This window comes from Mycteria americana, chromosome 1, assembly GCF_035582795.1.
Source record: "Mycteria americana isolate JAX WOST 10 ecotype Jacksonville Zoo and Gardens chromosome 1, USCA_MyAme_1.0, whole genome shotgun sequence".
NCBI lineage: Eukaryota > Metazoa > Chordata > Aves > Ciconiiformes > Ciconiidae > Mycteria > Mycteria americana.
Window position 1 is genome coordinate 131,600,075 of NC_134365.1, and position 25,900 is coordinate 131,625,974.

The 25,900-nt window shown below is 35.7% G+C and overlaps 1 protein-coding gene across 1 annotated transcript in view; it reads right to left on the reverse strand.

Moving 5' to 3' along the window:
- The window catches only part of IL1RAPL1 (interleukin 1 receptor accessory protein like 1), a 674,122-nt gene that overhangs the window by 334,203 nt on the left and 314,019 nt on the right, over window positions 1-25,900 (reverse strand). The window contains exon 2 of the mRNA XM_075491887.1: window positions 14,317-14,596. Coding sequence (XP_075348002.1) covers window positions 14,317-14,596 — 280 coding nt within the window. The remainder of the gene's footprint in view (window positions 1-14,316; window positions 14,597-25,900) is intronic.

A 25,900-nucleotide genomic window follows, 5' to 3' on the forward strand; every position in this document is an offset into this window, starting at 1 on the left:
AATTTTGCCCTTAAGCATTGAAACGATTTCTCTTGAAGTGCCAAAGACATCTTCACACTCCTCTTCTTTCCAACTGTCGATACCAATGACACACTTTCCCTTCCTGGATCATCCCTCGGTCTTCTCCCCCAGGTCCCTTCTGAGGCTGACCTGCTTATAGAAGAAAAATCACTTGTATCTTTCCTAATATTTATGACTGCCAACACTTCTCCCTGCAGTTCTCCACAAGCCTTTATTGATAACAATAGTTCCATCGGTTATTCAGGACATGTTTTGGGTGCTACACCACACAGTGAGACCAACAGATACAGTGCTGATGTCTTGTATGCTGGACTTCCCCCCCACCCCCCCGCCCCTTCATGTAGTTGTAGGCATCTTACTTGGGCATCAGTTGTGCAATGTGAAGCCTGACTAATGCCGTACAAGAATCCCCAACCTGCCTGGCCTTGGCCTGAGGCTAGCTAGCACACAGTGGAAAGAGGAATTCCCTTCAGTTGTCCTATTGTCATAAAACTTCACAAAAACACAGCAGAGTTCGAATTAATATTGAGGCAGAACTACACCTGAGACCAAACACTGAATCGAGCTGTTTATATTGAATAGGGTTAATTGTAATGGCCAGAAAAGGTAGACAGACATTTCAGGGGAAAAAAAAGAACAACAAAAAACCCAACCAAAACATGTCATGAAAATGTCACTGAAAAGGCATTAGTACTTGTGCTCGTTTGAGCAATCTCTCTGTCACTTTAATAACCCACAGTTGAAGGTGATGAACTTTAATCTGTACTCTCTGCCCTTAGAAGCCAGCCAACTTGATCTTAAGAACATCACAGAAATGAAGCTGATTGAGTAGCTGATTATTCCTTGCTGCTAAATCTATCCAGTTCATCTTGTGTTTGAAAGTCGAAAAATTTGTTTCAAAGGGGAAAAAAACCTCGTAACTGTCCATTATTTGCTCTTTCCACTACATATTGTAAATAACTGAAAAGAGAGTATATAAAAGGCATTTTCTGTTCTTCAAGGCTATCATAAAGCAACTTAACATATCAGGCAAAACACAATCATTTAAATTTCCTTTTTAGACTACTTTTAAAAACATTGATTTATTTTTACTACAGCCCTCTAATTAAATTTCATTACATAATTGCATTAAATATAAAACTTTGGGATCTTCTTCACTCTCAGACAACAGGTATATGTATGAAAATGAATCCAGATAAAACATCTAAACCAAAAAAGCCACCTTATATTCTTATATGTTGCCATGTATTTTAAATAGTTTATGTCAAGATTTAGCATGCAAGGCTGAAAAAATAAATGCCAAAATCACGGAAAGGTCATATTACAAAGATTTCCTGCTGATCAACAAATTTAATTTGCATATTTGATATCATTATCATTATCTCAAAGAAAAAAAATGAAATAATGCCTTACAGGTGTTCTTTTCAGTGTAGCCTGAAAAAGAGTGGCCAGAATCCACAGTGCAGCCCCAAAAAGAGAAAGGCCAAACTCGTTCCAATGACTTGGCCATATCCACATAAGAAGTCTGTGACAGACAAAATTTAAATGCAGTTTTCAAGCATGTCCTCATCAACTGTATTCAGACCATCCTATCTTGCCTTTAATTCTCTTTCTTGGTTCACTATGCACATATATATATATGTGTATGCACATGCTGGTATGCAAGTATGGATATGTGTGTGTGTATGTATCAGTGTGTGTATTTACATGCACACACTAACTCTTGCAATAAGTGAAAACAGGAGCCCTCCTCACTGTCCAATCTTGATTAATTTTCTAAATGAAGTCAAAATTTAGCCCTCAAAGGCTATACCATAATGCTTCCAGCACTGAAAGGCTGAATTAAGATTATAGGGACAATCTTGACCTTTGATCAACTTCTCAGCCTCTGCAATTGAATACCTCAAGATCTGTTGGGTCAGTCTCATCACCTTTGAAATTAGCAGCACCAGGCTATGTTACTTTGACAGATGGTAGCACTAAGCAAACACCAAATACGCAAATGTCATTAGTTTTCCTCTATAGTGGGAATATCTGCACAATATTATTTTCAGTGTTACAAATAATTTTTACTTGCTAGGTCTGCTTGTAAGCTTTATGTCCGGAAGACACTAAAAAAACCCAAGGTAAATTCACCCATTTCAGACTACCATCGATTTTGGATATGCTTACTATAAAAGAGTACACTTTAGTCATTCTACAGGCACCACTGGAACTGATGAAACAATTCATTATGAAATATGGTGATTGCAAACATGGATCTTTATTTATCTTATGCTTACATGTGAACTCTGACTTTATTATAATGGAAGAAGAAAGAGAAATATGTTTTGAATCCAAACGATATAGGTGTTACAAGATCTCTTTTTATTACTTCTCGGACATCAAACCTGAAGTCACCTGGAGGTCTCGCATGACTTCTCCAAGTACACTACCGTCTTTGCACTGGACTATTGATTCATGTGCATCAGCACCTCTATGGAAAACCTGCCATTTGACTTTGCTAGACTCAGTAAGTAACTTGTTTCTCCTTATGCCCTACAGTTCCAAGGCAATATTTCATCAACATACAGGCTGCATAAACGAGTACGTGTTGCTTTTTTCCTCCAGTTCCCTCCATCGTCACCAACTATGAGCTATCTCATAATGAGACCATGAACTGTTTGGATCAAATATCTTATCCATACATACTTTAAAGGACATGAACATGTGAGAATGAATGCTACTAAACCAAGTTTTTATTGACCAAAATATTTTTAAAAAAATTTAATCCAAATCCCCCTCTTTCTCAGTCCAAGGAAATATACAAATGTAATAACATCCATTAACTGTTTTTCCAAGATATTTACTATCATTTTTCTTCAGCAAGAGTGTTACTAATTAATTATACCATCTCAGTGAGATGGGCAGCATCTAATTTACATTTGGAATAAGAATAATAAAAAACTCAACATAAATGCTAAATGTCATTTTTAGCAGAACAATGATGCATAGTCTTTCCAGTAGTAGTAGTAGTTTATAATTATATATAATGTATTATTATAATATATTATATATATATATTTGTATATTGATAATTTTAAAATGTGTGTATAACAGAGATTTGCCTTAGCACCTATTCTCAAGTTTCTGTTTTTATTAGTAGACTTTCAGATTAGTAAATTTTGATGAACCTATCTGTGACTATTGGAAGAGACCCTTAAAAACAGGGATAATGCATCTTAATAGCCATCACTGTTTAAAACAATTCTATGTAGGAAACCCTTGCCACAGTGAAAATAGATAAAATTCACAGGCTTCATCAATATAATCCACTCAAAAATTGTTTAAAGATATGATTAGAGAAACAGAGGGATTTCTTTATTTCTTCAAGACTTTAGAGACTGAAAAACCAAGCAAAGCAAAATTAAGTCAGAACAAGGTTTTCCAACAACATAATTTTGATAGCTTGCCTTCAAGATTCTATAGGCTAATACATTTTTTCTTCAATTTCTTCTTCACTTGCTTATCCGCCTCCCTGGAACTCCTGCTGTTCTGTCTTTTTGATGAGAGATAATATTTTTCTTCCAAAAGGACAGGCACAAAATTTTTGATATTCAAAACCAGTACATAAGTCCTCAAGAAAATCAAGACAGTTTTTTAATCTTCCAATTATTCCCTTTATTATTATTATTTATTTATTTGGTCTTCTTACATTTAGAACTTTGCATTTTGGTCATGTAGCATAGCTGATTAATTTTCCTTCATATGTCTTGCTAATGTGAACCTGCTACTTTTACCCCCCAAAAAACCCAAAACAAAACCACACATAGAAATCTGGACCCATGTGTATGAGCTGAGAGATATCTTATAAGCTTTCTCCAGTTCTTGAATTTTTCTTATGATTCACTGCTTTCAAGATTTTCTCTGCAACAATATTACCATTAAAATTCTTTAAAAAAAAGCAAACAAATAAACAAAAAAAACCCAAAACACACCACACCTGAAAATCTCTTACTAGTGCTTTTGTCTAGGAGCCAGAATTTCAGTAAAATTATTTACTGGACTGCCAAAAAGAGTATCAGTTGGACATACTGGAAAACTTAAATGAAAAGATAAATTTTATTTCATTACAGTCTACTTATTTTTCATCGATACTTTTACCACTGTTTTGCCCCTCAATGATTTTGTTTTGACCATAACAAGTTTCCAAATGTCCATCTGATTTGCATCTAAATTTTCTTGAAATATTTCTCCTCATAGGTAAGAAATAAAAAAACCCACTAAATGTTTTTCTCTTTTTTAATTTTTATCACCATGCCATCCTCTTACATTTACTGAATTTTCCATAGCACACATGAACACCTTCTTGATAAATAATAAAGTCCTAGCCTGAAGACTTGCAACAAAGATGTTTCTCCTTTCTTCCTATCAGATAAAGAGGAAGTCACAGGATTTTTTTTGTGATTTCATCAAAATAGAGGAGAAGCTTGAAGAGAAGAGAAAGGGGGGTAGAGGCTTCCACCCTTCCAATCTTCTGTACACTTGGGGACCACACAAGCTCTTCTTCATTTTTGTAATATTGGGTGCCTTTCTCTCATTTATGAAGGGAGAGGAGAGAGAAACAAGGATCAGAACAAAGATTATGAAAGAACCTCTGAACGCTGCTAGGACTGCTTTAGATCATTCTTGGTCTGGGGGAAATAGCCTAATTGCTGTGGGAAGCAAGGGTTGATTGAATTGTTCCAAAGACATCCTGAAAACATAGCACCTTCTTCCCATCTTTACTCATTCCTAGCATAGTGGCACCAGAAAGGAGTCAGTAGGCAGGTTCTCTTCAGTCTCTCTACTGTATTTGTAACCTTTCTGGGTTACAGCACACACACCCTTTTCAGATTTAACCCTTCTGAAAAAGTCATGCAAGACTTCACCACAGATCATCTAATATTTGATGCTTCTTGGAGTCTGACTAAAGAATCTCAGCTGCTGCTTTTCCTTCCCTTTTCTAAAGGAGCATTTGTAATATTTATTTGTGCAGAAACCTTGGAAATGTTAATCTAATTACTGAGAAAGAGTCTTGTTTGTTGAACTGATGGCTTTTAAGTCAGTTTGATGAATTTTGGGAGCCTCAACCACTATTTTAGATTTGCATTTCAGAAGAATTTAGATTATAAATTAATTCAATCACATTACATTCTTACATTATAGACTCTTCAAATAAGTTTAATATTTTAAAATGTCAGCCTCATGACATAGCACTGAGTACAGAGATATGTCCCTTAACTTTCACACCAGCCAGTGCATTTCAATGTATGTGGTATGAATACACAAATGAAGTTAATTTAGTTTGGGATTCAGTTTAAGACATTTCAGTTCTGTGATCCACTTACATTCATATACCTGTGTGCTATGTCTAAACTCCTACTGTAGCTATCAGTCTGGCTGATGGAGCCTAGCAAATGGTTCAGCTGAAAAGCCACAAAAAGCTCATTTTATTTACCTAAGAGTGGGTGTGTAGTGGCATGTGGCTTGCCCAAATGTACTCCACTTTCTGCCTCCTCCAGATCCAGTGCCATATATGTCATTCCCTTGCAAATGTCTTGGAAATACTCCTAGTGTCCCTAAAATAGTATTAGATACCTATCCCTGTGTAACTGAATCAAGTCTTAGCTATATTTTAACATCAGCTAAATTGGTCTCTGGCCTGAGAACAACGGGAATTAAAGAAGGAAACAATTCACATGCAGCTATTTAGCATCTAGATGCTTAAACTGAACTTGACACCCACAGGCTGTTTATATACAGAGAGATAAGCATTTGCAGGACAGAGATTCAAAATACAATTTAAAATAGGTTGCTAAGAGCAAACTTAAACAATCATATAAAAGGTAGGAGGCCCATATTATTACTAGCTATACAACTTCTTAGTTGTTTTGAATTCTGTTAGAGGAAACAATTAAAATCTATAAACAAACTTTGGAGACAAAGAAAAAATTGAAGCCATTGTTTTGAAAACATGTGCAAGTCATTTTAGTTCTTTGCCGTTGTCTTCCATTTTCTCAAGTGCCTGAAAGAAAATTATCTAGCCTTGACTTAAGTATCTATTATATCGAATTAACTTTATCTGTATTTTCTCCTTCTCCCACATTTGCTATAAGGGCAGCTGATAGGCCACTTCTTCCATACTGTTACATGGCTTTTGGTCCTTTTCTAAGGTGGATGTAGTCAGCAGGAGAACGTAAAATGGACAAAATAACGCCTATTCTTTAACAAAAGAGAAACTGTGTTTCTTACTACAAACAATGCATATCAATGCAACCTGACTACATGTTAGGACTTTTCCCTCTTAAATTACAGCTGCAAAACCAAACATCACAGTCATATTTTACTATTATACTGAAATGAGATCTGAAGTGTTACTTTTTTTGTCAGAAATATTACAATTGTGACAAGAAGAACCTTTACAATCAAAGGGCAAGTGAAACTGGTTTGCTAAAAGTACTCTTAAGGAAAAACAAACAAACAAACCTCTAATAAAATAGTGGAAGCAATAGTCAGACTACGTTATTTGTTACATTGCTGTATTTCAGCAAATAACTCAACAACAAAAGAATTAGTAGTAAAAGAAACTTGGTATCACATAGAAGGCTTTTCTTCAACCAACTCTCTCCTCAAGCATTGTCTATGCCATTCCTGTAAGTTCAGAGCTGTTAAAATGGGATATTAACAGTGCCTTCTGTTCAGTCAAATACACCAATTTCTTCTTCTTTTCCAATATCAACATCCTTCCCCTATTCTGTGTAAGTACAGGCATTATTTATTTTCCCCCCAGTATAAATTAACATATCCTTTAATGAAGTCTAAACTAAAACAATTCTCTGAACTAACTCTTTTAGTTCTCAGACTTGTTTACATCTAGTCCACCAAGACTCTTCACTTAAAATCATAACTCTACCCACTGTAAAGATCATATTGCTCCTTTATCTACTCACCACCATGCTTGCTTGTTTGTTTTTCAGTGTCAAGTTCTCACTGAGCCAAGCAAATAGAAAACATATACTGGAATTTAGCATTATACATAGCTTGTATCAAGTTAACAATGAGAAGAGGTACCCTGCGCTCACCTGTTTATCTCTTCAGTATTAGGCATTTGTTTTGTCCTAATGCACGTGAAAGGTATTTATTATGTCCAATAAAGATGCTAATGTCAGACAACTGAGCTCCTGCAGTGTCAGAAGGACAGGGGGAATGAAGAATGAGTAGATTTCAATCACCTGGCTTCCAACAAGCATCTATTTCAAGAAAATCTCAGATCTCATTTATTGCTCGGAACTAGCAACTGCTTCTTCCATCTGTACAGGTCACTTAATGTAAGCTCCAGCAACCCAACCTGTATACATTCCTAATGTTAGCCTGAAGGCTTTTTCTACTCACCAAGTCATCCCTAAGTTGCAATGAAAAATTTCATGGATGTCTGGCTAGTCTACCAAGCTTACATTTGAAAAGGAGATGGATCAAACCTTGATCACCATAAGAGACAGATTCCTTGTCATGGTTACCAAACACTTCCATGGAAGAAAAAGACCTTGGAAAAAGCTCAGACAAGCTTACAAAAGGAGTGTAGGAATAATGAAGGCACAGTCAATTGTCTCCCCTGCTCTCTAAAAACCAAATCAACATGAAAGAGGGGATCAAGGAAAGTCTGTCTCCTGTGCGCAATAAATGTTCTCCTGAACTTGCACACCACTTCAAGAGGCTGTCAGAGTCGTTGACTTCTGTACAAAGACCTGTAATGGTGGTTCAAACATTTAAATAACTCAAGTGGTGCAGGCACCTCCATCCTTATTTTTTTTCTGTTTTCCTTTTCCATTCCCTCAGTTTTCTTGCCATAAGGCTATGAATGCCTATTTGCTAAAAGCTTACAAAACTACTTTCTCTGTGCAGGCCAATGCCCTGGGCTTCACTCAAAAGCATCCCAATAAACGCAAATCATGAAAACTTGCAACTCTGCATTCCAAACTATTTTGGAGTAATTTTAAATCTGTTTCTAGTGCTCTTTTTCTGCTAATTACTTTACCATTGTGAGGATACTTAAAGGAATTAATAGAATACCAGGCTCTTCTGAGAGTTATTTCTGTGTATTGTTAGCACATTTGGTATTCCTTAAGAAAGCTTATTTCTCTCATCCATTGTCAGATTTCTTTGTTACTCACACAATTAAATGTAACCGGGGATCCCATGCAGATCTAGGGAACACCTAGCTCTTGAAACTTGTAAGATAAACTGCTACAAGGCTTAATTTTCAGATATTTTCTCTTTTCTGTTGTTTTTGATTTTCATTCAGATTTAACATCTAGTTGTTATCTGAACACTTACTTTTTTCTTGAGATAATGATTGGTAAAAACTGTATAAAGAAACAAAAATATTTGTAAGTATATATGGCCAGGGTAAAAGCCCCTCCTACACTAAGACAGATTTTAAAAATGGTTGGTACCATGAAATGGTAATTCCCATTTGTAAACATGTTTTACATTATTCAAGATGATGAAGAAATGGTGCTTGCACAAGGTTTATGAAAAATTAATTGTATTTCTTTTTTGCTCACCATTTCCTTCATTAAAGCAAAGATTTCCTTATACATTCTGTATTCAGGATTTCTGATAATGCATTAAACAATCGTGTGCATACATACTATGACTATGTGCAATGTATGGTTTTTAGGAACCAACAGAACGATATATAGAATTAGATATTCTTCTTAAAATGAACAGAACAAGACTTCATAATATCTGAAAGAACACTGGCAATTAACAAGTTACTGCAGGGGATGGTTAGGCTCCATAGCCTCTTTAAAAACAAAAAAACAAACAAAAGACTAAGGGAAATTTCTCTAAAAATAAATTGCATATGTTGTTATTTTAAACTTTATATTTATCTCATGTTTATTTCACAAAATAACTATGTGCTGATAATAATGCATCATTCATATAACTGCAATTATTTTAACTAGCCTTACATAAACAGTTAAATAGTTACATTAGTTAAGCCATAATTGACACGATCTGTCAAAATTAGATCTGTTAAGCTACAGAAAATCAGTATTTTTGTATTTGAAGATGATCAGTACAGGAAAACATCCTACCTAACAGAAGAAATTTATGCCATCTAAAATTAAAATGAATTTTCATATGATGAAGATAAAGGACTATTTTTCATAAGTTCACAGCAGTCTCAGGTTTCCAATCACACCTAGATAAAAAAAAAAGTATGGTATATTCTCCTACACTGTGATGCTTTTCGAAGATAATTTGAAGCAGTTTTTGTTGAAAATTGTATAGAGAAAATTAATGTTCTTTTATTTAGAATATCTCTAAAGGTATTCTATTTTATTTCTGTCTCAAATAAAAAATTATATACTAACTGAACTATATGGCAGGGAAGTTATGAGATTCAGCAACATAATATCTGTACGTGTGGATGCATGTGTATATCTATGTGTAAACATAAACACAAAACCCACAACCACTATGAAGTTGAGTAGAGATATTTAAAATACAGCTAAACAGCAAAGATTAAAGCTCACCTTAAAAACGAGATAGAAAAGTTGTTATATTCTCGAGTTAGAAACATTGTTATATTTGAAGCCTCTACCTTCAGATGTGCAAGGCCATAGCAAGGGTAATGAAGCTAAATACAAGACTGGACAATAATCTGCGTCCTTCCTTCCTTCTTTCCTTCCTTCCTTCTTCCTTCCTTCCTTTCTTCCTTCCTTCTTTCTTTTTTTTTTTCTTTCTTTCTTTCTTTCTTTCAGAAGTAAAATCAGAAAATTCTATATGCTTCACTGTATTTCAGTCTTTACCTCTGTGTCTAAAATGCTAGATTGTGTGTGACTAACAGAAACAGTTAAAGATTCTCAAGCAGATACTCAGGTTTGTTACTGACTGGGGCTGCAGACAGATTTGAACCATCTCCATAGTTGCTGTTATTCCCAGTCTGAACCTGGCAGTGAGATCTGAATTTGAAACTTCAAAGCTGAATATCACTGAATGAACTATAGGCAGTATTTTTATAAGTACGTAATGAATTTATTTTGAGTGTGTTAAAGTTGGAGAAATTTTTAACCTGTAACATAATTTATATTGTGTTATTTAAACTTCTGTTGTTACCTATTTTTGTCTGGATCTTCTGCTTACTTTATAGCTACTCTCATGTTTTTGAACAAGACTTGGTTCTTGTATGCATTTTTCTCCACTAAATATTTTGGCTTACCAAAGCAATTAATGTTTGTAAACATCCAAACACATACGTCCGCACAAAGACTCAGCTACAGAAAAGTAAATGTTCTACTACCACCATCATTATTAAGGATAAATTGAGGGCAAAGGGAAATGTTACATGTTTTAAGTCCAAACTGATTTCTACAGGGGAAAATACATTATCTCTAGATCTAAAGTGAGAATTTCTAATTACAGACGTAAAAGCAATCTCACTTTAAAACATGAGTTTAAAAACAACAAAGTCATTAGTTAGTAAGAGCATATTCAGATTCAGAAAGATGTCTGAATTGCTACATACACTGTATGCAGCGATAAAGATGATTTCTAAACACTATTTAACTGACATACCAATGCAAAACTCTGGCTGAATGTACCATAAAACCCTATTTTGTCTTTTGCAATACAACCCATTGTAGCACTTTAGCGTAAATCCCAGTCCAGCCTTCCTCTTGGGCCCCATGGACCTGAGCTGATGTTAGGTTGGGCCATTACTGGAGATACTGTAATAGAAGTTTCCAGGCAGGGCAGGAAAAAATGAAAACAGGAAGGAAATGTCAGTTCAACGGGAACAATATTTCAGCTTTTTTGCAACATTAAAGGAGGCAGAAAGTTTGACAGAAACTACTTAGTACTTACTGTTATACCAGGTGTATATATATGCATAATTTCTGGGAGCTTGAGTTGAATGTATACATTAACTCTTTTTGCAGCTTATCGAGTTATATGCACTGCCCATATATGATAAACAACAAGCAACCGTGTGATGTGACATCCACTGAAAGACTTAATATTTTACATGTTCTGCTTCCTTAAAACTGCAGCACACAGAAGTTGCAGCAGAACGGTACAGTGTTGTGCCTGAAACAAACTACATCATTGTCTTCCTTGAAAGCAGAGTATAAGCCCATACATTTTCTGCCAAGCAGCTCATAGTCCTTGTACTGACTGTAGTGAACTGAAAGCTATTTCTAGCGATCTCCTCTCCTCCAGCTCTGGGTGTGCAGCAGTGCCTTGATAATAAGGTCAGTCTTGATTTTCTCAATTCCTTTATGGCAGCCAGCTTCCCATAGGAATTAAAACAGGGATAAGAAATTAAAGGTGAGAGTATCGTGAACAGTAGTGAATAAGGATGAAGGTCATTTCTTTGCTTCTGAAGGAAAAAGAGCCAGCCTTCACTACTATCCCTAGGTTAATTTCACTGAAAATGTGAATGTTTCTACTCAATGAAACTCCATGTTTCTACTGTAATGTAGTCACTGTAGAAATTAATTTGGTCCACCAACTACCCTGTTAGTATTGTTCATTTAGTTCCATACAGTCTGTTTCAGCATGTTGTTCTCTACACACCCCATGCAATAGATATATTTCTCTTCCTTACTGTTGGCACAGGTAGCAAAGGCACAGAACTGTGAAGAAAGGACCTTCTGAGCAAAGAAAATACTAAGTACTGGTCTGTTCCACCCCTTCAAGTATGTTTGAAATAAAAACTAGGCAGAGCCATTTATTCGAAGTGCAGTTCTGCTTTTGCTCATTTACCCTTTACTGCCTGCCCTCATTACCTCACAGGTACATCTCTTCTCCCTGCTCTCGCACTCAAGTTATTGCAAGCATCACCCAACTTAAGTTTGCTACTAGGTAATTTTAAGCCTCTTAACTGAAGTTCTTAACTGGGTCTTTAAAACTAAAATAGCTTATAACATAATTCTGAAGGCGTTTAAAGCCCTCGCCATTAAAATAAACAAAAACTTCAAATCTGTAAGAAAAAATTCCTAAATCTCATCCCTGCAATCTTTGTTCCTTGAAAGAAATTACAGTTCTTGTTCACTAATCTTTCTCCAGATTCTCTGGTATATTCTACAAGTATCCAAGCACAAAGTGACAGCGCGGCTGAGTATTCTGATTTCAGTGATGAGACTAAAGAGCAGTAAAGAGCAGTAGGCAGCTATTTGATGTGAGAGGTTTTTCTAGATATTTCTGTAGCAATAACTTTGGAAGTACAGGTAGAGCACATAATTTTGCCAGATGGCATCAGTTCAGGCTCTTTTTTTTTTTTGGTCAGATAATCACTTTATAATGTAAGAATCTGAAGGAATGAGGGAAAAAAGGGAACCATTATATTATATTGCTGAGTAGTTACTTTTATTTATTTCAGATTAAAATATCAAATACATGTTTATCTTGGGAACATAAAGTATTAAGTTTCAAATTTGATTCTAAATGGGCATTCAAAGCTATTTGAAAGCAACCTTTGACTGTATGCACAAAACATGCATAAAAGAATATATTCCTCTGATACTGAAATGAGGATTGTGTCTTCTACCAATAACCATCTTGATCATACATTTGAAAGGTTGCATCCAACAAATCTAAAACTGAAACACTGATATAACAAGCACAGACTTCTTAGTACCAACCCTTTAACCAATACTTGCTTATTCTAGTGGGTGTCCTCAAGGTGAAAGGTTTTGTAACTGTTCATAAGAGTATTCAGGAACACAAACGAATTAGTACTGTGTTTTTTAAAATCTATCATCAATCTACATTTTAAAGTATGTCTGATTAGCTAAATTCAGCATTTATCTATACTTGCTGGAAAGTGCAATATCAGATATTTAAGATTTTCTTTATCTAAATAGAGGTGATTAATTATGCTATTTTAAATAGCACTATGGAGTAATTGACAAAACTGTTGCCATCTTCATGGCTACTGTTACATACTTATCTGAAAAAATATTAATTTAAACATAACTAAATATTCCCCTTAAGTAGCTTAATGTGTAGTTTTTTGTGTTTTTCTTTTAAAGAAAACCATCATCATCATCAGAACCATGTTGAAAATGCTATTGAACAAATGATGTGATACAAAATGTCTCACAGGTTATGTAAAGAGCTGAAAGAGCAAATGTTTTTAAAAACACATCATCTGGTAAACATCTCCTTCATCACACACAACCCAGACAGCGTTCCCTGCCCCCACCCAAAAAAAAAAAAAAAAAAAAAAAGTTGTAGAGACAAAATATCTCCAGGTGCTGGTAAAACAATTTCCTTATTTTCCTTGGAACATTGGAATAGCTTCATCATGCATTCCTTTTCTAGCCACTCAGTTGCCTTACTTTTTCTTTTTGACTCTTTCTACTGTGTATGAGTAGGAAGAACATTTTTATAGATATGCAGACAGAGAGGAACACTGCTTCGTCTGTTCAACTAACTGCAATAACCAATTGTTTTAAACCTTTGAACAATTAGTAGCAACTCTTCTCTGTAATTTCTATGTACAAATTCTAATTTGCATAATTTCACATCTAGTGAAAATCTAGTATAGGGCTGTGAGAATATGAAAGTGCCTAGATGACCTTTTTGACTGCAAAGGGCTGGAAACAATATCTCAGTGCAAACCATTTTAAAGATGCAGAAAGAAGCTGAACACTTGCTTCACAAAGCGGGAAGCGAAAACTAGTCCAATTGATGGTGATAAAGCTTGATGCATCAGAAGGTTAAATACCTTTGGAAGATATCTGACACCCAGCCTCTATTATCAGGTTACGCCAGATGTGATTCTAGAGGATGTATGTCTAAAAATGCTGAAATTTCACCTTCTATTTTCCTTGATGCAACTACTTTACATCCAATAACATTTTTTTACAGAAAAAACTGAATTAAATTAAACCATTTAATAAAATCCATATAAAATTAAATCTGAATGTGAAAAAGAAACTTTTTGCTCCAGGATAGTCATTGTAAGAGTTAAACCAGAATCAGCAGCAGGAACACATGGCTTATGCATCCAGTACCACCCATCTTATAAATTTTAGATCTTGCTATAAATTACCTAAATTTATACAAAAAACAATTTAAAATGTTCAAGACATTCAATAGTGATTTCTACTTAAGCATGAAACACTTCAGGGAAGGGAATACCAGAAGGAGAAGAAAAAGGAACATGCTCAGAAAACATTTTTCTTTGGCACAAAAGTAACACTATTAAGAGACTTGTTGCATATCTGGTTATTTAAAATGCAGTATATTAAAATACAGTACCTTATAACACATGCATAGAGCCCACTGTCTTGTACCACTGTCGGTCGGAACCAAATGGAGTCTTCTTCTTTGCTCATTCTAGTTCCATCAAAAGCTATAGGTTCCTCAAAGTCTCCGGGTCCCGAGCTTTTGTACCACATCAAACTAAGTCCAGCACTTTGGGCTAGGGAGTAATTAGCTCTAATATATCCATAAAAGAGTGCACATTTTATACGAACAGGTTCTCCCACTAGAACTTGATATTTCTTGTAATCCACAGACCAATCAGTGCATCCATCAGCTAAAAGAGAAGAGAAAATGACAAGAGATTACCAAAGGCTTCAGAGAGCACTGTTCACACAGCAGCCTTTACTGTGGGAAAGCATTGCATTTGAGAAAAGGTCCATTGAGTGAGTAGCAGTACTCTTTTGATCCCTGAAAAATTAACTGCATTTTCACACCATTAACGTAATGTACTTGTCTATGCAGAACAGTTACTAGAGATTTTGTGTTAAATGTTGATAATTTCTGAGATAATTGAGCAATTGCTCTTTTTTCTTTTGTGGAACTCCAGCATGAGCAGTTATAAAATACTGGAGTGAAATTAGTGCAACACAGAGGCCATGTGGTACACAGGGTGTCATAATCCTTGAATTGCATCAATCAAAAACCTTCAGGCTACAGTGAAAGAAGGTATTAATCTCAGAAGACATTAGGACAAGGAGCTGTGGCCTGAACCAAAACGTGTGAAAGTCTGGGTTAGATTTGAAGGAGGAGAAAAAACTGTCTTAACAATAGGAGCAATAAGAACAAATGTGCAAAAAGATACTGCCAGGAAAATTACCGTAAGTATTTTTAATGGATTATTCAAGAACAAGTTAAGCAGATCTTACTTGGAATTCCTGACTTCCTAGAAGTGCATTATAAATTAATTTAAATGATTAATGTTTTTATTTTTTCCTGTCCTGATTAGCAATAATTCTAGAATAATTTTCATATTCTTCACCTGGTGAATAATGTCAGCCACTACCAATACTGTCCCACAATAACTGTTCGTCAGAAAGCAATACTAGATTTGTTTGATTTTCTGAACACCAGCAACAAAACCAAACCTCCAAAACAAAAAACCACCCAACCTCCCTCTTCCTCCCTTTTAGTTAAGAGTACCAAAACCACAAAAGGAGAACAGATACTTTCTACAATGACTTCCTTAACAAAAGCTTATGGTTTTTTTCTTAAGGAATTTCAACCATGGAAATTCAGCATTAGGTTCATTCACTTAAAAACTCGGTGTCCAGCCTTAGCTAGTTAATCAGGCCCTCAATCCAGTCAGTAGAAAGCAATCCGTACATCCAGAGGACAATTCATTTCATCTTAAAATTAATATCTCTGACTTGTATAAATATTTGGTCTTTGAATTTGCCACTTCTTTTTGTTAATTTTAAAAGAGCTTGGACAACTAAGCTAGCTTAGAAAATCAACTTTCGCAAAGCTTAAGTCACATCAAATGTCTCTTACCCTAGAGTTGGTTGAATACTGACTTTAACGGAGAATTCAAGCTACTGTGCAAGATAAAGCAGTATTAGCACTTTAAACATAGACAATGTTTTCATCTCTTATTTGGGAGAATAGCACGCCAGTTAGTGATTTTTGAGATTTAAATTTGGATAATACCACAGTACTTATTAACATCTCCGCACACCACTGTGCAAGTAATAACCTAAGTCAATACAACATTGAAAGATGGAGGAAAAAAGAATAAAAACTTTAGAATCAATTTGCATTGTGAACAGAATTCACATAGATAAATATTTCTTATACCTTTGGATTGTCTCCTCCTGCATGTACTTTTAAGACCAGGAAGGGACAGTAACATGTCCCTGTTCCAATTTTCCTACCCAACAGTCCCTAAAAATTAGTAACCTTTACAAGGCCCTAATAAGACATAGATGTACCCTTGCAGAAATTGAAGTGTACAGAGACAAGGCTACACTATTAGCTTCCCCATAGGACTTAAGAAACTAACTTCAAATTATTTCAGAATTCATTTACATCTTTGATCATTTCATTTTTTACCTTTCTGAAGGAGCATTCTCTCTCTGCTCTGATTCTATTTCTCTCTGCTTCTAAATCTCTGTGCCAAAAATGAATTAACAGGCACCTCTAAGCAGCGTTAATTCCATTATATAAGTTACCAGGTAATAGCTTCTTCATCATACTTTATTATCAAATTCTAATCTTGCCTTTCACTGCCTAATTAAGTTAGTACACTTTGGTTTATAATATTAGTCTGCTAGTCATATTTTCTCTCTCAGGATATTCAGTTCTAATGGTTCCCAGTTCCTTGAGCTTGATGAATCCATGAGAACATATTGCAGAATAACATCAACTCTGTTCCAAGCCTTCGTATTGAATGAAGCATTAGCTATGCAGAGCAGATATCCTTGCCTTTATTTCAGCATGCCATTCCTCATTAAAAAATGGTACGAATTGCCTGCAGTCGACTTTAGTAGGCTTAGGCAAACATGCTATACTCACTTGCAAAACCAGAGAAAAAATTACCAAATTATTGAAAATTAATATTATCAAAGTTCAGCTCCTGAGTTTTAAGGAGAATGTTAACAACAGATTGAATATGTAGGCATTGTATTTACATTAATGCTCTGTGAAATAATTATTTCAAATGTATAAATTGAATTACATTTCTATGGAAAGAGAATACAAATCAAAAACTCCTAAATGCCTAGAATTGTCTAAAGTGTCACATTAAGACTTCATATCACAAAACACAAACAACAAACAATTTTAAGGTAACTATCTACTGAACTATTTGGTCATTTGTTGACCCTAACCATATCAATGTCCCACCAGACAGGTTAAGAGAATATCAACTCAAGCAAACATAATACTGGCATGTTCACAATATTATGGATTTGTATTTTATGTTTTATCTAGTGGTGTATCCTAGGGGTCAATACTGGGTCCAGTCCTCTTTAACATCTGCAGTAACGATCTGGATGATGGGGCAGAGTGTACCTTCAGCAAGTTTGCTGATGACACAAAACTGAAAGGAGTGGCTGACACGCCAGAGGGTCATGCTGCCATCCAAAGGGTCCTCAACAGGCTGGAGAAATGGACTGACAGGAACCTCATGAAGTTCAACAAGGAGAAGTGCAAAGTCCTGCATCTGGGGAGGAACAACCCCATGCACCAAGATGTGCTGTGGGACACCCAGCTGGAAAGCAGCTTGGCAGAAAAGGACCTGTGGTGCTGGTGGACATCAAGTTGAACATGAACTAGCAATGTGCCCTTGCGGCAAAAAAGGTATGCTGAGCTGCATTAGCTAAAGTATTGCCAGCAGGTCGAGGGAGGTGATCCTTCCTCTCTACTCAGCTCTAGTGAGGCCATACCTGGAGTACTGTGTCCAGTTCTGGGCTCCTTAATACAAGAGAGGGCCACAAAGGCCACAAAGATGATTAAGGGATTGGAGCATCTCTCCTATGAGCACAGGCTGAGAGCTGAGACTGTTTAGCCTAGAGAAGACAAGGCTGAGGGGGAATCTTATTAATGAATATAAATACCTGAAGGGAGGGTGCAAAGAGGATGGACCCAGGCTCTTTCCACTGGTGCCCAGAGACAGGACAAGAAGCAATGGGCACAAACGGAAGCACAGGAGGCTCTTTCTGAATATTGGGAAACACGTCTTTACTGCAAGGGTGACTGAGCATTGGCACAGGTTTCCTAGGGAGGTTGTGGAGTCTCCATCCTTGGACATACTCAAAAGCCAGCTAGACATGGTGCTGGACAACCATTTCTGGGTGGCCCTGCTTGAACAGGGGTTTGGACCGGATGACCTCCAGAGGTCCCTTCTAATCTCAACTATTCTGTAATTCTGTGATTTATTACAGTTACATTCATTGACAATCTTAAGAAAACCTATGTCCTCTTCTCAGTGTGGTCTTTCAATTAAGTGAACATGAAAGTGTTTCTCTTCCTGCTTACAGAAATATTATACCAGTTAAACTCTGCCAACACTGACATTCAAGTCATTTAGAGCTGTATTAACCTTATTACAGCTGGAAGATTTAATACCTTAAAAATCTTCCAGGAGGTACCTCACACTACTGCCCAGCCAATGTGCCTTCACCTATGAGAAGGTGCTAATGGAGTTTTGATAGATATAATAGAAGTTCATCATTCTCATCATAAAACACAGACACCTTTCTGTGATATTTTGTGATAACAGTGATATTTCAGGAGATAACAGTCTCTCTGTGCTTAAAATGCTCCTATTCCACTGTAACTGGAGAGTATAAGCAGAGACTTAAAAACCAAATAATGGAAAGAAAAAGAGACTGTCATGTCCTTAAAAATGAGATTACTGTGAACGCTCAGACAGGTGATAGCATGCATGCACTATAACTGACACTTCCTATGTACACTCTGCATGTGGTGTATAGAGCACACGTGCATTTTTCAGTCTAGGAAAACTGGGATGTATCAGAAACCTAATTAAAATCCTGATTTTCAAATTCCTTGAAGCATGTAAAGATACATTTTCAAAGACCCAAAGACTAATTATATTCATTATGCCTTTTACATTCATAGAAACATTTAGATTTTTCTATTGACATTGGCACCTTAAAAATATTACGTATTTGCATGTTAAACACTTGTGTTACTGCCTTCATAAATAGGGACAGAGAAGAGCAAAGGCTTAATGTTCATTCAGAGTTGTTAATATTAAATAGATTGAGGGATTTCTATTCAGTTTTGTATTCTAACTGTGGTCCATTTCTATTTTGACTGGATTTTCTTTCTTTTCTTTGTGTATAAGTAGGGCATTGACCAAAGAAAATATCTAGTGTTTCCCTTCTTAGTTATGGCTGCTACCGACACACAATCAAGACCTCCATCTACGCTGGTTAAAAACTGTGGGAAAAAAATACACTCAAGACTTTTCAATGTTTTTATTTCTATCGTCGCATCATCAAGCAGTGAATCATCTTTTATTTTATTTTATAAATTGGAAAATAGTTGAATAATTCAACAGCTTTGAAATTTCAGAACTGCCTTCAAATGAATGGTTGTAGCCTCTGATCTCTATTTTAATATGCTGCCAGTTATTGCTACACATAATAGCACAATACAGGGTCCAGGATGAATATCATTCACTCAGTTATTTTCTTGAGTGATTTCAGGGTATGAAATAAACCACACTACATCACTGTCCTAATAATGAGATTGTTCTGCTGGATAAACAAGCTTCTTGCAGGCTGTACCTGCTGATAGGACCCAGCACACAGAATATTTAACATTACTTAGAAAGTCTTCCCCTTCATTTTTCAGGATCATATGTATCATTTTCAAGGCAAAATTCAGTGCTGAAAAGGAGAAAAAAATAAAGCTAATAACTCCTGGGTCCACTGCTACAGCCTGGCATCATTCAAAAGCTTCAATTCAATTTATAGGTTTCAGAGTTAGTAGAGGTCTTCAGGTTTCCAATACATTGGTGGAAATCTGAATTCCGGACATCTAAACAATTTAGGCCTGACAGTTGAAAACAGTTCTCCTAAAAAATTTTTAACAGTAACAGTGAATTCCCTTAAAGGTATTGCTTAATATTTAATAAAATAAAAATTAACAGATTTATTTTTTCCTGCTTATCTGTGTTTGTAGTTCTGTTCTTAATGTAATTTCCTACAGAGAGGTTTGTGCCTTCTATTTATTTGTCAGCCACTTCAGGGTTTTTGAACACATTAGGCATTTGCAACCAAATCTGACAAAGTGATCTCATAAATTGTAAAAAATGGGTACGTAAGGGAGAAAGCACCAGGTCTTGTTCCTAAAGCTGGGAACTTGTCAAGGAGAGCATTAGTGGATGCAGAAATAAGATGGTAGTATGTAGGGAGAGTAAATATGATGGGTAGAGAAAGTGAACAAAGGATATAGTAGCAGCGCGCCCAAGATTTTTGGGTAGGGTGGAGAAGTATGTGGCATAATCTGTCAAGAAAACAGGCTTCCCTTAACTGGCTGTTCGTAAAACTTTTCAAAATTTTATCAAGTGATGCATAAGACTCAAGATTACTTTCTTTAAGACTATTTTCACAACAATATTTTACCATCAAAATCACAATCCATTCTGGATTATCTCTTTTTACCCTGATTGTTTCTTTTTTCTTTTTGCTTATACTAGCTAGCATTAGAAAAAGAAAAAGAAAAAAAAAACATTTTATACTTTATAGCACACTCATTACAGTGCCTGAGCCAATTAGCTCTATGCAACATAACACATGGTATTCCAGTGTGTGTCCTCATTATGAAGGAATGTGAAATTGTCTATTTTTGGCTTTTGTATCCTTTTATTTGCTATAAAAATGAACTCCAACAGGAATGAAGAACCAGAGCTTAGAAATGCAACACACAACGGAGATGAGAAAGAGAACATGGTCAGTTCTATTCTTAGACCATTTAGATTTTGTACTTTCAAAAAAGTACCAGTATAAAATTGGAAACATGAAAAAAATATGGATTTATCATTAGTACTAATGTTTTCAAATAACCACGTCAAGTATATTTTATACATGATTAAAATTCCTTTTGCACTAAGACTGCTATTACAGCTTTGCACATTACTATGCTGCACTTCTGTTTGAGATAGCATTTTCATTTTGAAATGCCATTTTTCATTCTCTTGAAAACTCTTGCAAAAATTATGTTGTAGGCTAAAAACTTACATATTTCGTTTTCAGTCTAGACTTGTGTAGTGGCTGGTATGAGGGCGTGCCAGTAAGGGAAAAAGAAGATGTTGAAGGACATTTGAGGGAGGCAGAACAATTATTTTGGATACAAAATACAGAACAATACAGAATACAGAACAATACAAAATACAGGACAAATACAGAACAAATATTTTGGATCATATATTAAAGAAGTTAGCTCCTAAAAATTGTAATTGTCCCAGCCCCACCTGGGAGAAGTTTTAAAAGTGGCAGATTTGGTAGTTGAGGAATCTTGGCAAATGCACTAGCCCACAGGAAGGGGAGTAATGGAAAAAGAAAGCTATGGTTTCCCATAAATTAATTAAAAATGCTGTATTTCTTAGCTTCAGAATACTGCACTACCATGAATCAGAGTACATACACCTAGGTATTGGACTACTTAGAGGCAGAATAAGTGTGAAAATACCTTTATGTCTACCTGGTAGGAAGTTTTTACGTGATTCTCTCTTTTACGTAAAAAAAGACAAATTAAATAGTATTTTGTCAGTGTTAATACTAATCCTTTAATTATCATTATTATGTTGTAGAAAAAGTTACACCATGAAAGCTATTTTTAAGAAAAAAATAGAATAAATATAGTATGCAAGACAGAGCAACCAAAGGAAGAACAAATGCATGCTGAACTTCCTAAATTACTACTCTAAACTAAGAATTCTTCCCTGATGCTCATTCAGCCCCTCTCGCTTCTTTCAAACCCTTCTTTTCTGGTTCACCATGTCATATAAAATAGAAGGCTAGTAAACACACATTTAAAGGTAGCCTAGCCCATACTGACCTATCAGGTTCTGGTGGGTTGACCTCAGCCAGCAGCCAAGAGCCCACACAGCTTCTTAGTCACTAAGCCCCACACACAACAGGACAGGGGAGAGAATAGGAAGAGCAAAAGCAAGAAAATTCATTGGTCAAGATAAAGAGTTTAAGAAGTGAAGGAAAGAGAAGGAAAAAAAAAAAGTGATGCAAAGGCACTCACCACCTCCTACAAGCAGACCAATGCCCAGCTAGTCTCTGAGCAACAGCTATCTTGAAAGCCAAAACCTCCTCGTTTTTATTTCTGAGCATAATGGGTTTTGGTGTGGAATATCGCTTTGGCCAATTCAGGTCAGCTGTCCTGGCTGTGTCCTCTCCCAGTCTCTTGCCCCCCACCCCCAAGCCTACTTGCCTTGGGGAGCAGAATGAGAAAAAGAGAAGACTTGATGTGGTGCAAGCACCGACCAGCAATAGTCAAAACACTAGTATGTTATCAACACTGTTCTAGTCACAAATCCAAAACATCGCACCATACAGGCTGCTATAAATAAAAATAATTCAATTCCAGACAGACCCAGTACACACAAACTTGTGTGTGCTTCTGTGTGCTACCTTCTTTCAATTATTCATTTTCAACTCAGAGACCATCTGTACATTTATAGTTACAGCATAGAGATGGCAGCATAATGTAATCAACGGCCACAAAACACAAGAGCTCATTTACTAGATTAATTTCCAAAGCCTGATATTAAACTGCATTAATGATCAGTGCCCATCTGAAATGAATTGTTTCTTGTTTGTTATATTTACTATACATCTTTATTTGAGGGCAGTCTACATCCTCTGTTTCTTATGTGGCTATACTAGAGTATCTGCAGTTCTTTTTGGACCTTAAGAATACAAGTCTCTTTCCTCCCTGCTCCTCAAACGTATTATGATTTATTCTGAAAGATAACTTCTACTCAGTGCCACTGTCATACAATTTCTATTGTTCACTATGTGATTTAGACACGGAATCGCAACATTACTATGTGAGGAAATGAAGTCTGGTATGTACTGGTCTTAGATTTCCGTCTGGAATTGCAAATGGCTAAAACAAAATAGTAACCCAACCTGAAGAGAAACTACCATGGGAAGGGGTTACATTAATTTCTGAAAATAGAACAAGCACATGGAAGGATGTCTTTTAGAAAGAAGATTTCCAAGAAAAGAGAATCTCTGGGCCATACTGGTGTATCATGTTGTCTAGCAGATGGCAAATTATTTCATCTCTTCCATAATCCTTATTATTGAAACTTCTTCTGAAAATACATTCTGTTCTGCAGTAGCTTCATTTTGGAGATTATGAGGAAGATCAAGGATTTCTTCATGTTGGAATTTCAGTAGCACTTGGGTAACAGCTGCACTTTATACCTTTAAACTTTTTACCTACAAAGAACACAACTGCTGAATATCACAAACAAGTTGCTGAATATCAGCTGAACTGTGATAACTAAATATGTGAAGACTCTCCACTTGGAGTAAATATGAGAAAATTCAGCAGATTAGTTCATAATACAACAGGATTAAAATTAATCAAATTACTACTTGTGTATAGGAGAGTGCAAAAACCTTGTTGCTGTGACTTAGCTGGAGGAAATTTCTTAAGCTGCCTTATTGTGACTATGTGACTAGGACTGTGCAGAAATGAAAAGAATTGCAGTGAACATTTCAGAAGAGCTGAGACCCAAAGAAACACTATTTATTTCAAACAGACTTTGAATCAAAGGATCATTTTTTACTTTAAAGTTTCAAAGATTAAAAGTTCTGACCATATAATTATTAAGTATACATAGGCCATGAGGTTGCCAGCAATAGTACATATTAAAAAAATAATTACATATTTCTCTTTATTAATCTGTTCTACATTCCTTTCACTTTTAAAATACTGGGAGAGAGTTAATATATTGAAACTGTGATCTTGGTTGACAATATCGATATTCTTTCTCAAGGTATATGTTAACTGCATACAACTCCTAGTGATTTTGATGACTGTTTATTGCCTACAGGTAGACTTACTAGACTCAAACTGTAGACACAGATTTATTTAAAGCCATATATGTGTCAGATAGACATTTGTATCTATACCTGCAATTAAACAGAAGTTAAAATACAGTATAACATTTAAGAGCATAAAGCAGTTCTAGGAAGGTTTTTCTTTTTCTTTACTCAATATGACAAAGTTAGTTATTTCTCCCAAAGATGACACGAATTTTTAAATAATCTTCAGTGTACATCACAGCTTCAATTTGATTAACTGTGTGTGCCTTTGCATGCAAAAGAACTGACCTAGTAATTACAGTGCTCCTGGACAGGGATGCGATGTCAATATTTATATCAATAAGTTAATACAAATATACGGTGCCATCAGGAATCCGTTAAGGAAGGCTTTGGTAATCATCAGTAGTTTTGAGACACTCCAGAAACATTTTAAACACTTGAGGAGAGAATAATGTCTTCTTGCATAGACATTCATGGACAGGTAAGTGGAGCAGAGGTGGACCCAAATGCTGAGCCTGGGAGGAGGGAGGGAGGCACGGGGGCAGAGAGGTCTGGAAGGGCAGTTGCTTTATGGCCTGGTTACAGTTGCCATGGCACCTATGTGTGGCCTGGCAATGAGCATCGTTCCGTTGGGAGACAAGAGGGATTTTCCACAGGATAGGTCAGACCAGGATCTGCATTTCCCTACCATCAGACAGGGGTAAATAATGATTAAAGATGGGAAAAAAATCACAAACCACAGCCTCTGTGTAGCTGTCTCTTCAGCAGGTGACACATTTACTTTAAAACATAGTTGTCCTTTTTAACAGAGACAAGTCTATTCTATGTTGTGCGATTACATATCTTAACAAATTGCAAAAAATATACACTGCTAACAGATATTGCTAAATTTTTTGTGTACTACTATGTGTACATGTATACAAGATTCAGAAAGGGATACATTTTCCTTGTCTTTTGCATTTCTTTTTAATCCCAAGGGCCCTTTAATATTTTCTGTGTGAATGGCTCAATGGAAAAATAAATTCTTAACATTACTCTGAAGCATACACCAGCACTCAATACAGCACCCGGTATCATCATAATTAGAAAATACATACTAGCCAAAATAAGAAACTTAGCCATTGTCAGTTTGGAATTTGTTAACAACTAAAGTCGATCCCCTTTTATATTAAAAATACTGTTATTTAATGACTACCAAAAGTGCAACATAACAGACTGGGGGAAAAAAAAAAAAAAGAAAAAAGTATGCTTGTTCCACAAAACTACAAGAAAAGCTTCTATATATGTTCAACACTGGGATAATTTATCATCAAACTGCTAAAGAAAGAACACATTTGCTTATGAAATAGAAATTAATTTTTAATTGAAGAAGTTTTTATGATATATGCTCTTTTCCTGCAGATGTTACCAAGTACAAAACATGGTAGTTTAAAGCCAATAGGAACCTCGTGAAAGACTTAGCAAGGAACAACAATATTAACTGAACTTTAAAGAGAAAATATTAACTACAGTAAATCTGCACTCCATGGATTACAAAAAGTCATTATAAATCTGTTTGTACACTTTTTTTCTGTTTTAGAAGAACCCATATTATTATAGCATCTGGCATTTTCCTTCCTTTTTTTTGTCCATATTAAGTCTAGAAGCTAAAGCTTATAAAAGATATTAAATTTTGTAAATCTTTGCTCCCCAGTTTGACATTTTCTCTGTTCCCATATGCCACATGTTTGCCACACTTGAGACAGCTTACCAAAGAGAAAGAGGTCACCAGAGTAATACTGTAGTTCCGTACTTTAATCTCATTAGGCAAAGGAAATGAAAATCATCACTATTTGAGTTTGAGAAGAAAACTTTGCTCCTTTCACCAAAGCTTACTTTAAAGCTTAGCATGAATGTTTTGGTTGAAGCAAATCTAAAGAAATAGAATGGATTTAATTGAGTTAGGAATCCAATCCCACAAGACTCAGATAAAAAGCTTCCTCAGGTACCTTTGTGGATCAGGTAAGCATGCTGATGTGCCTAGCTGCATTGAATTT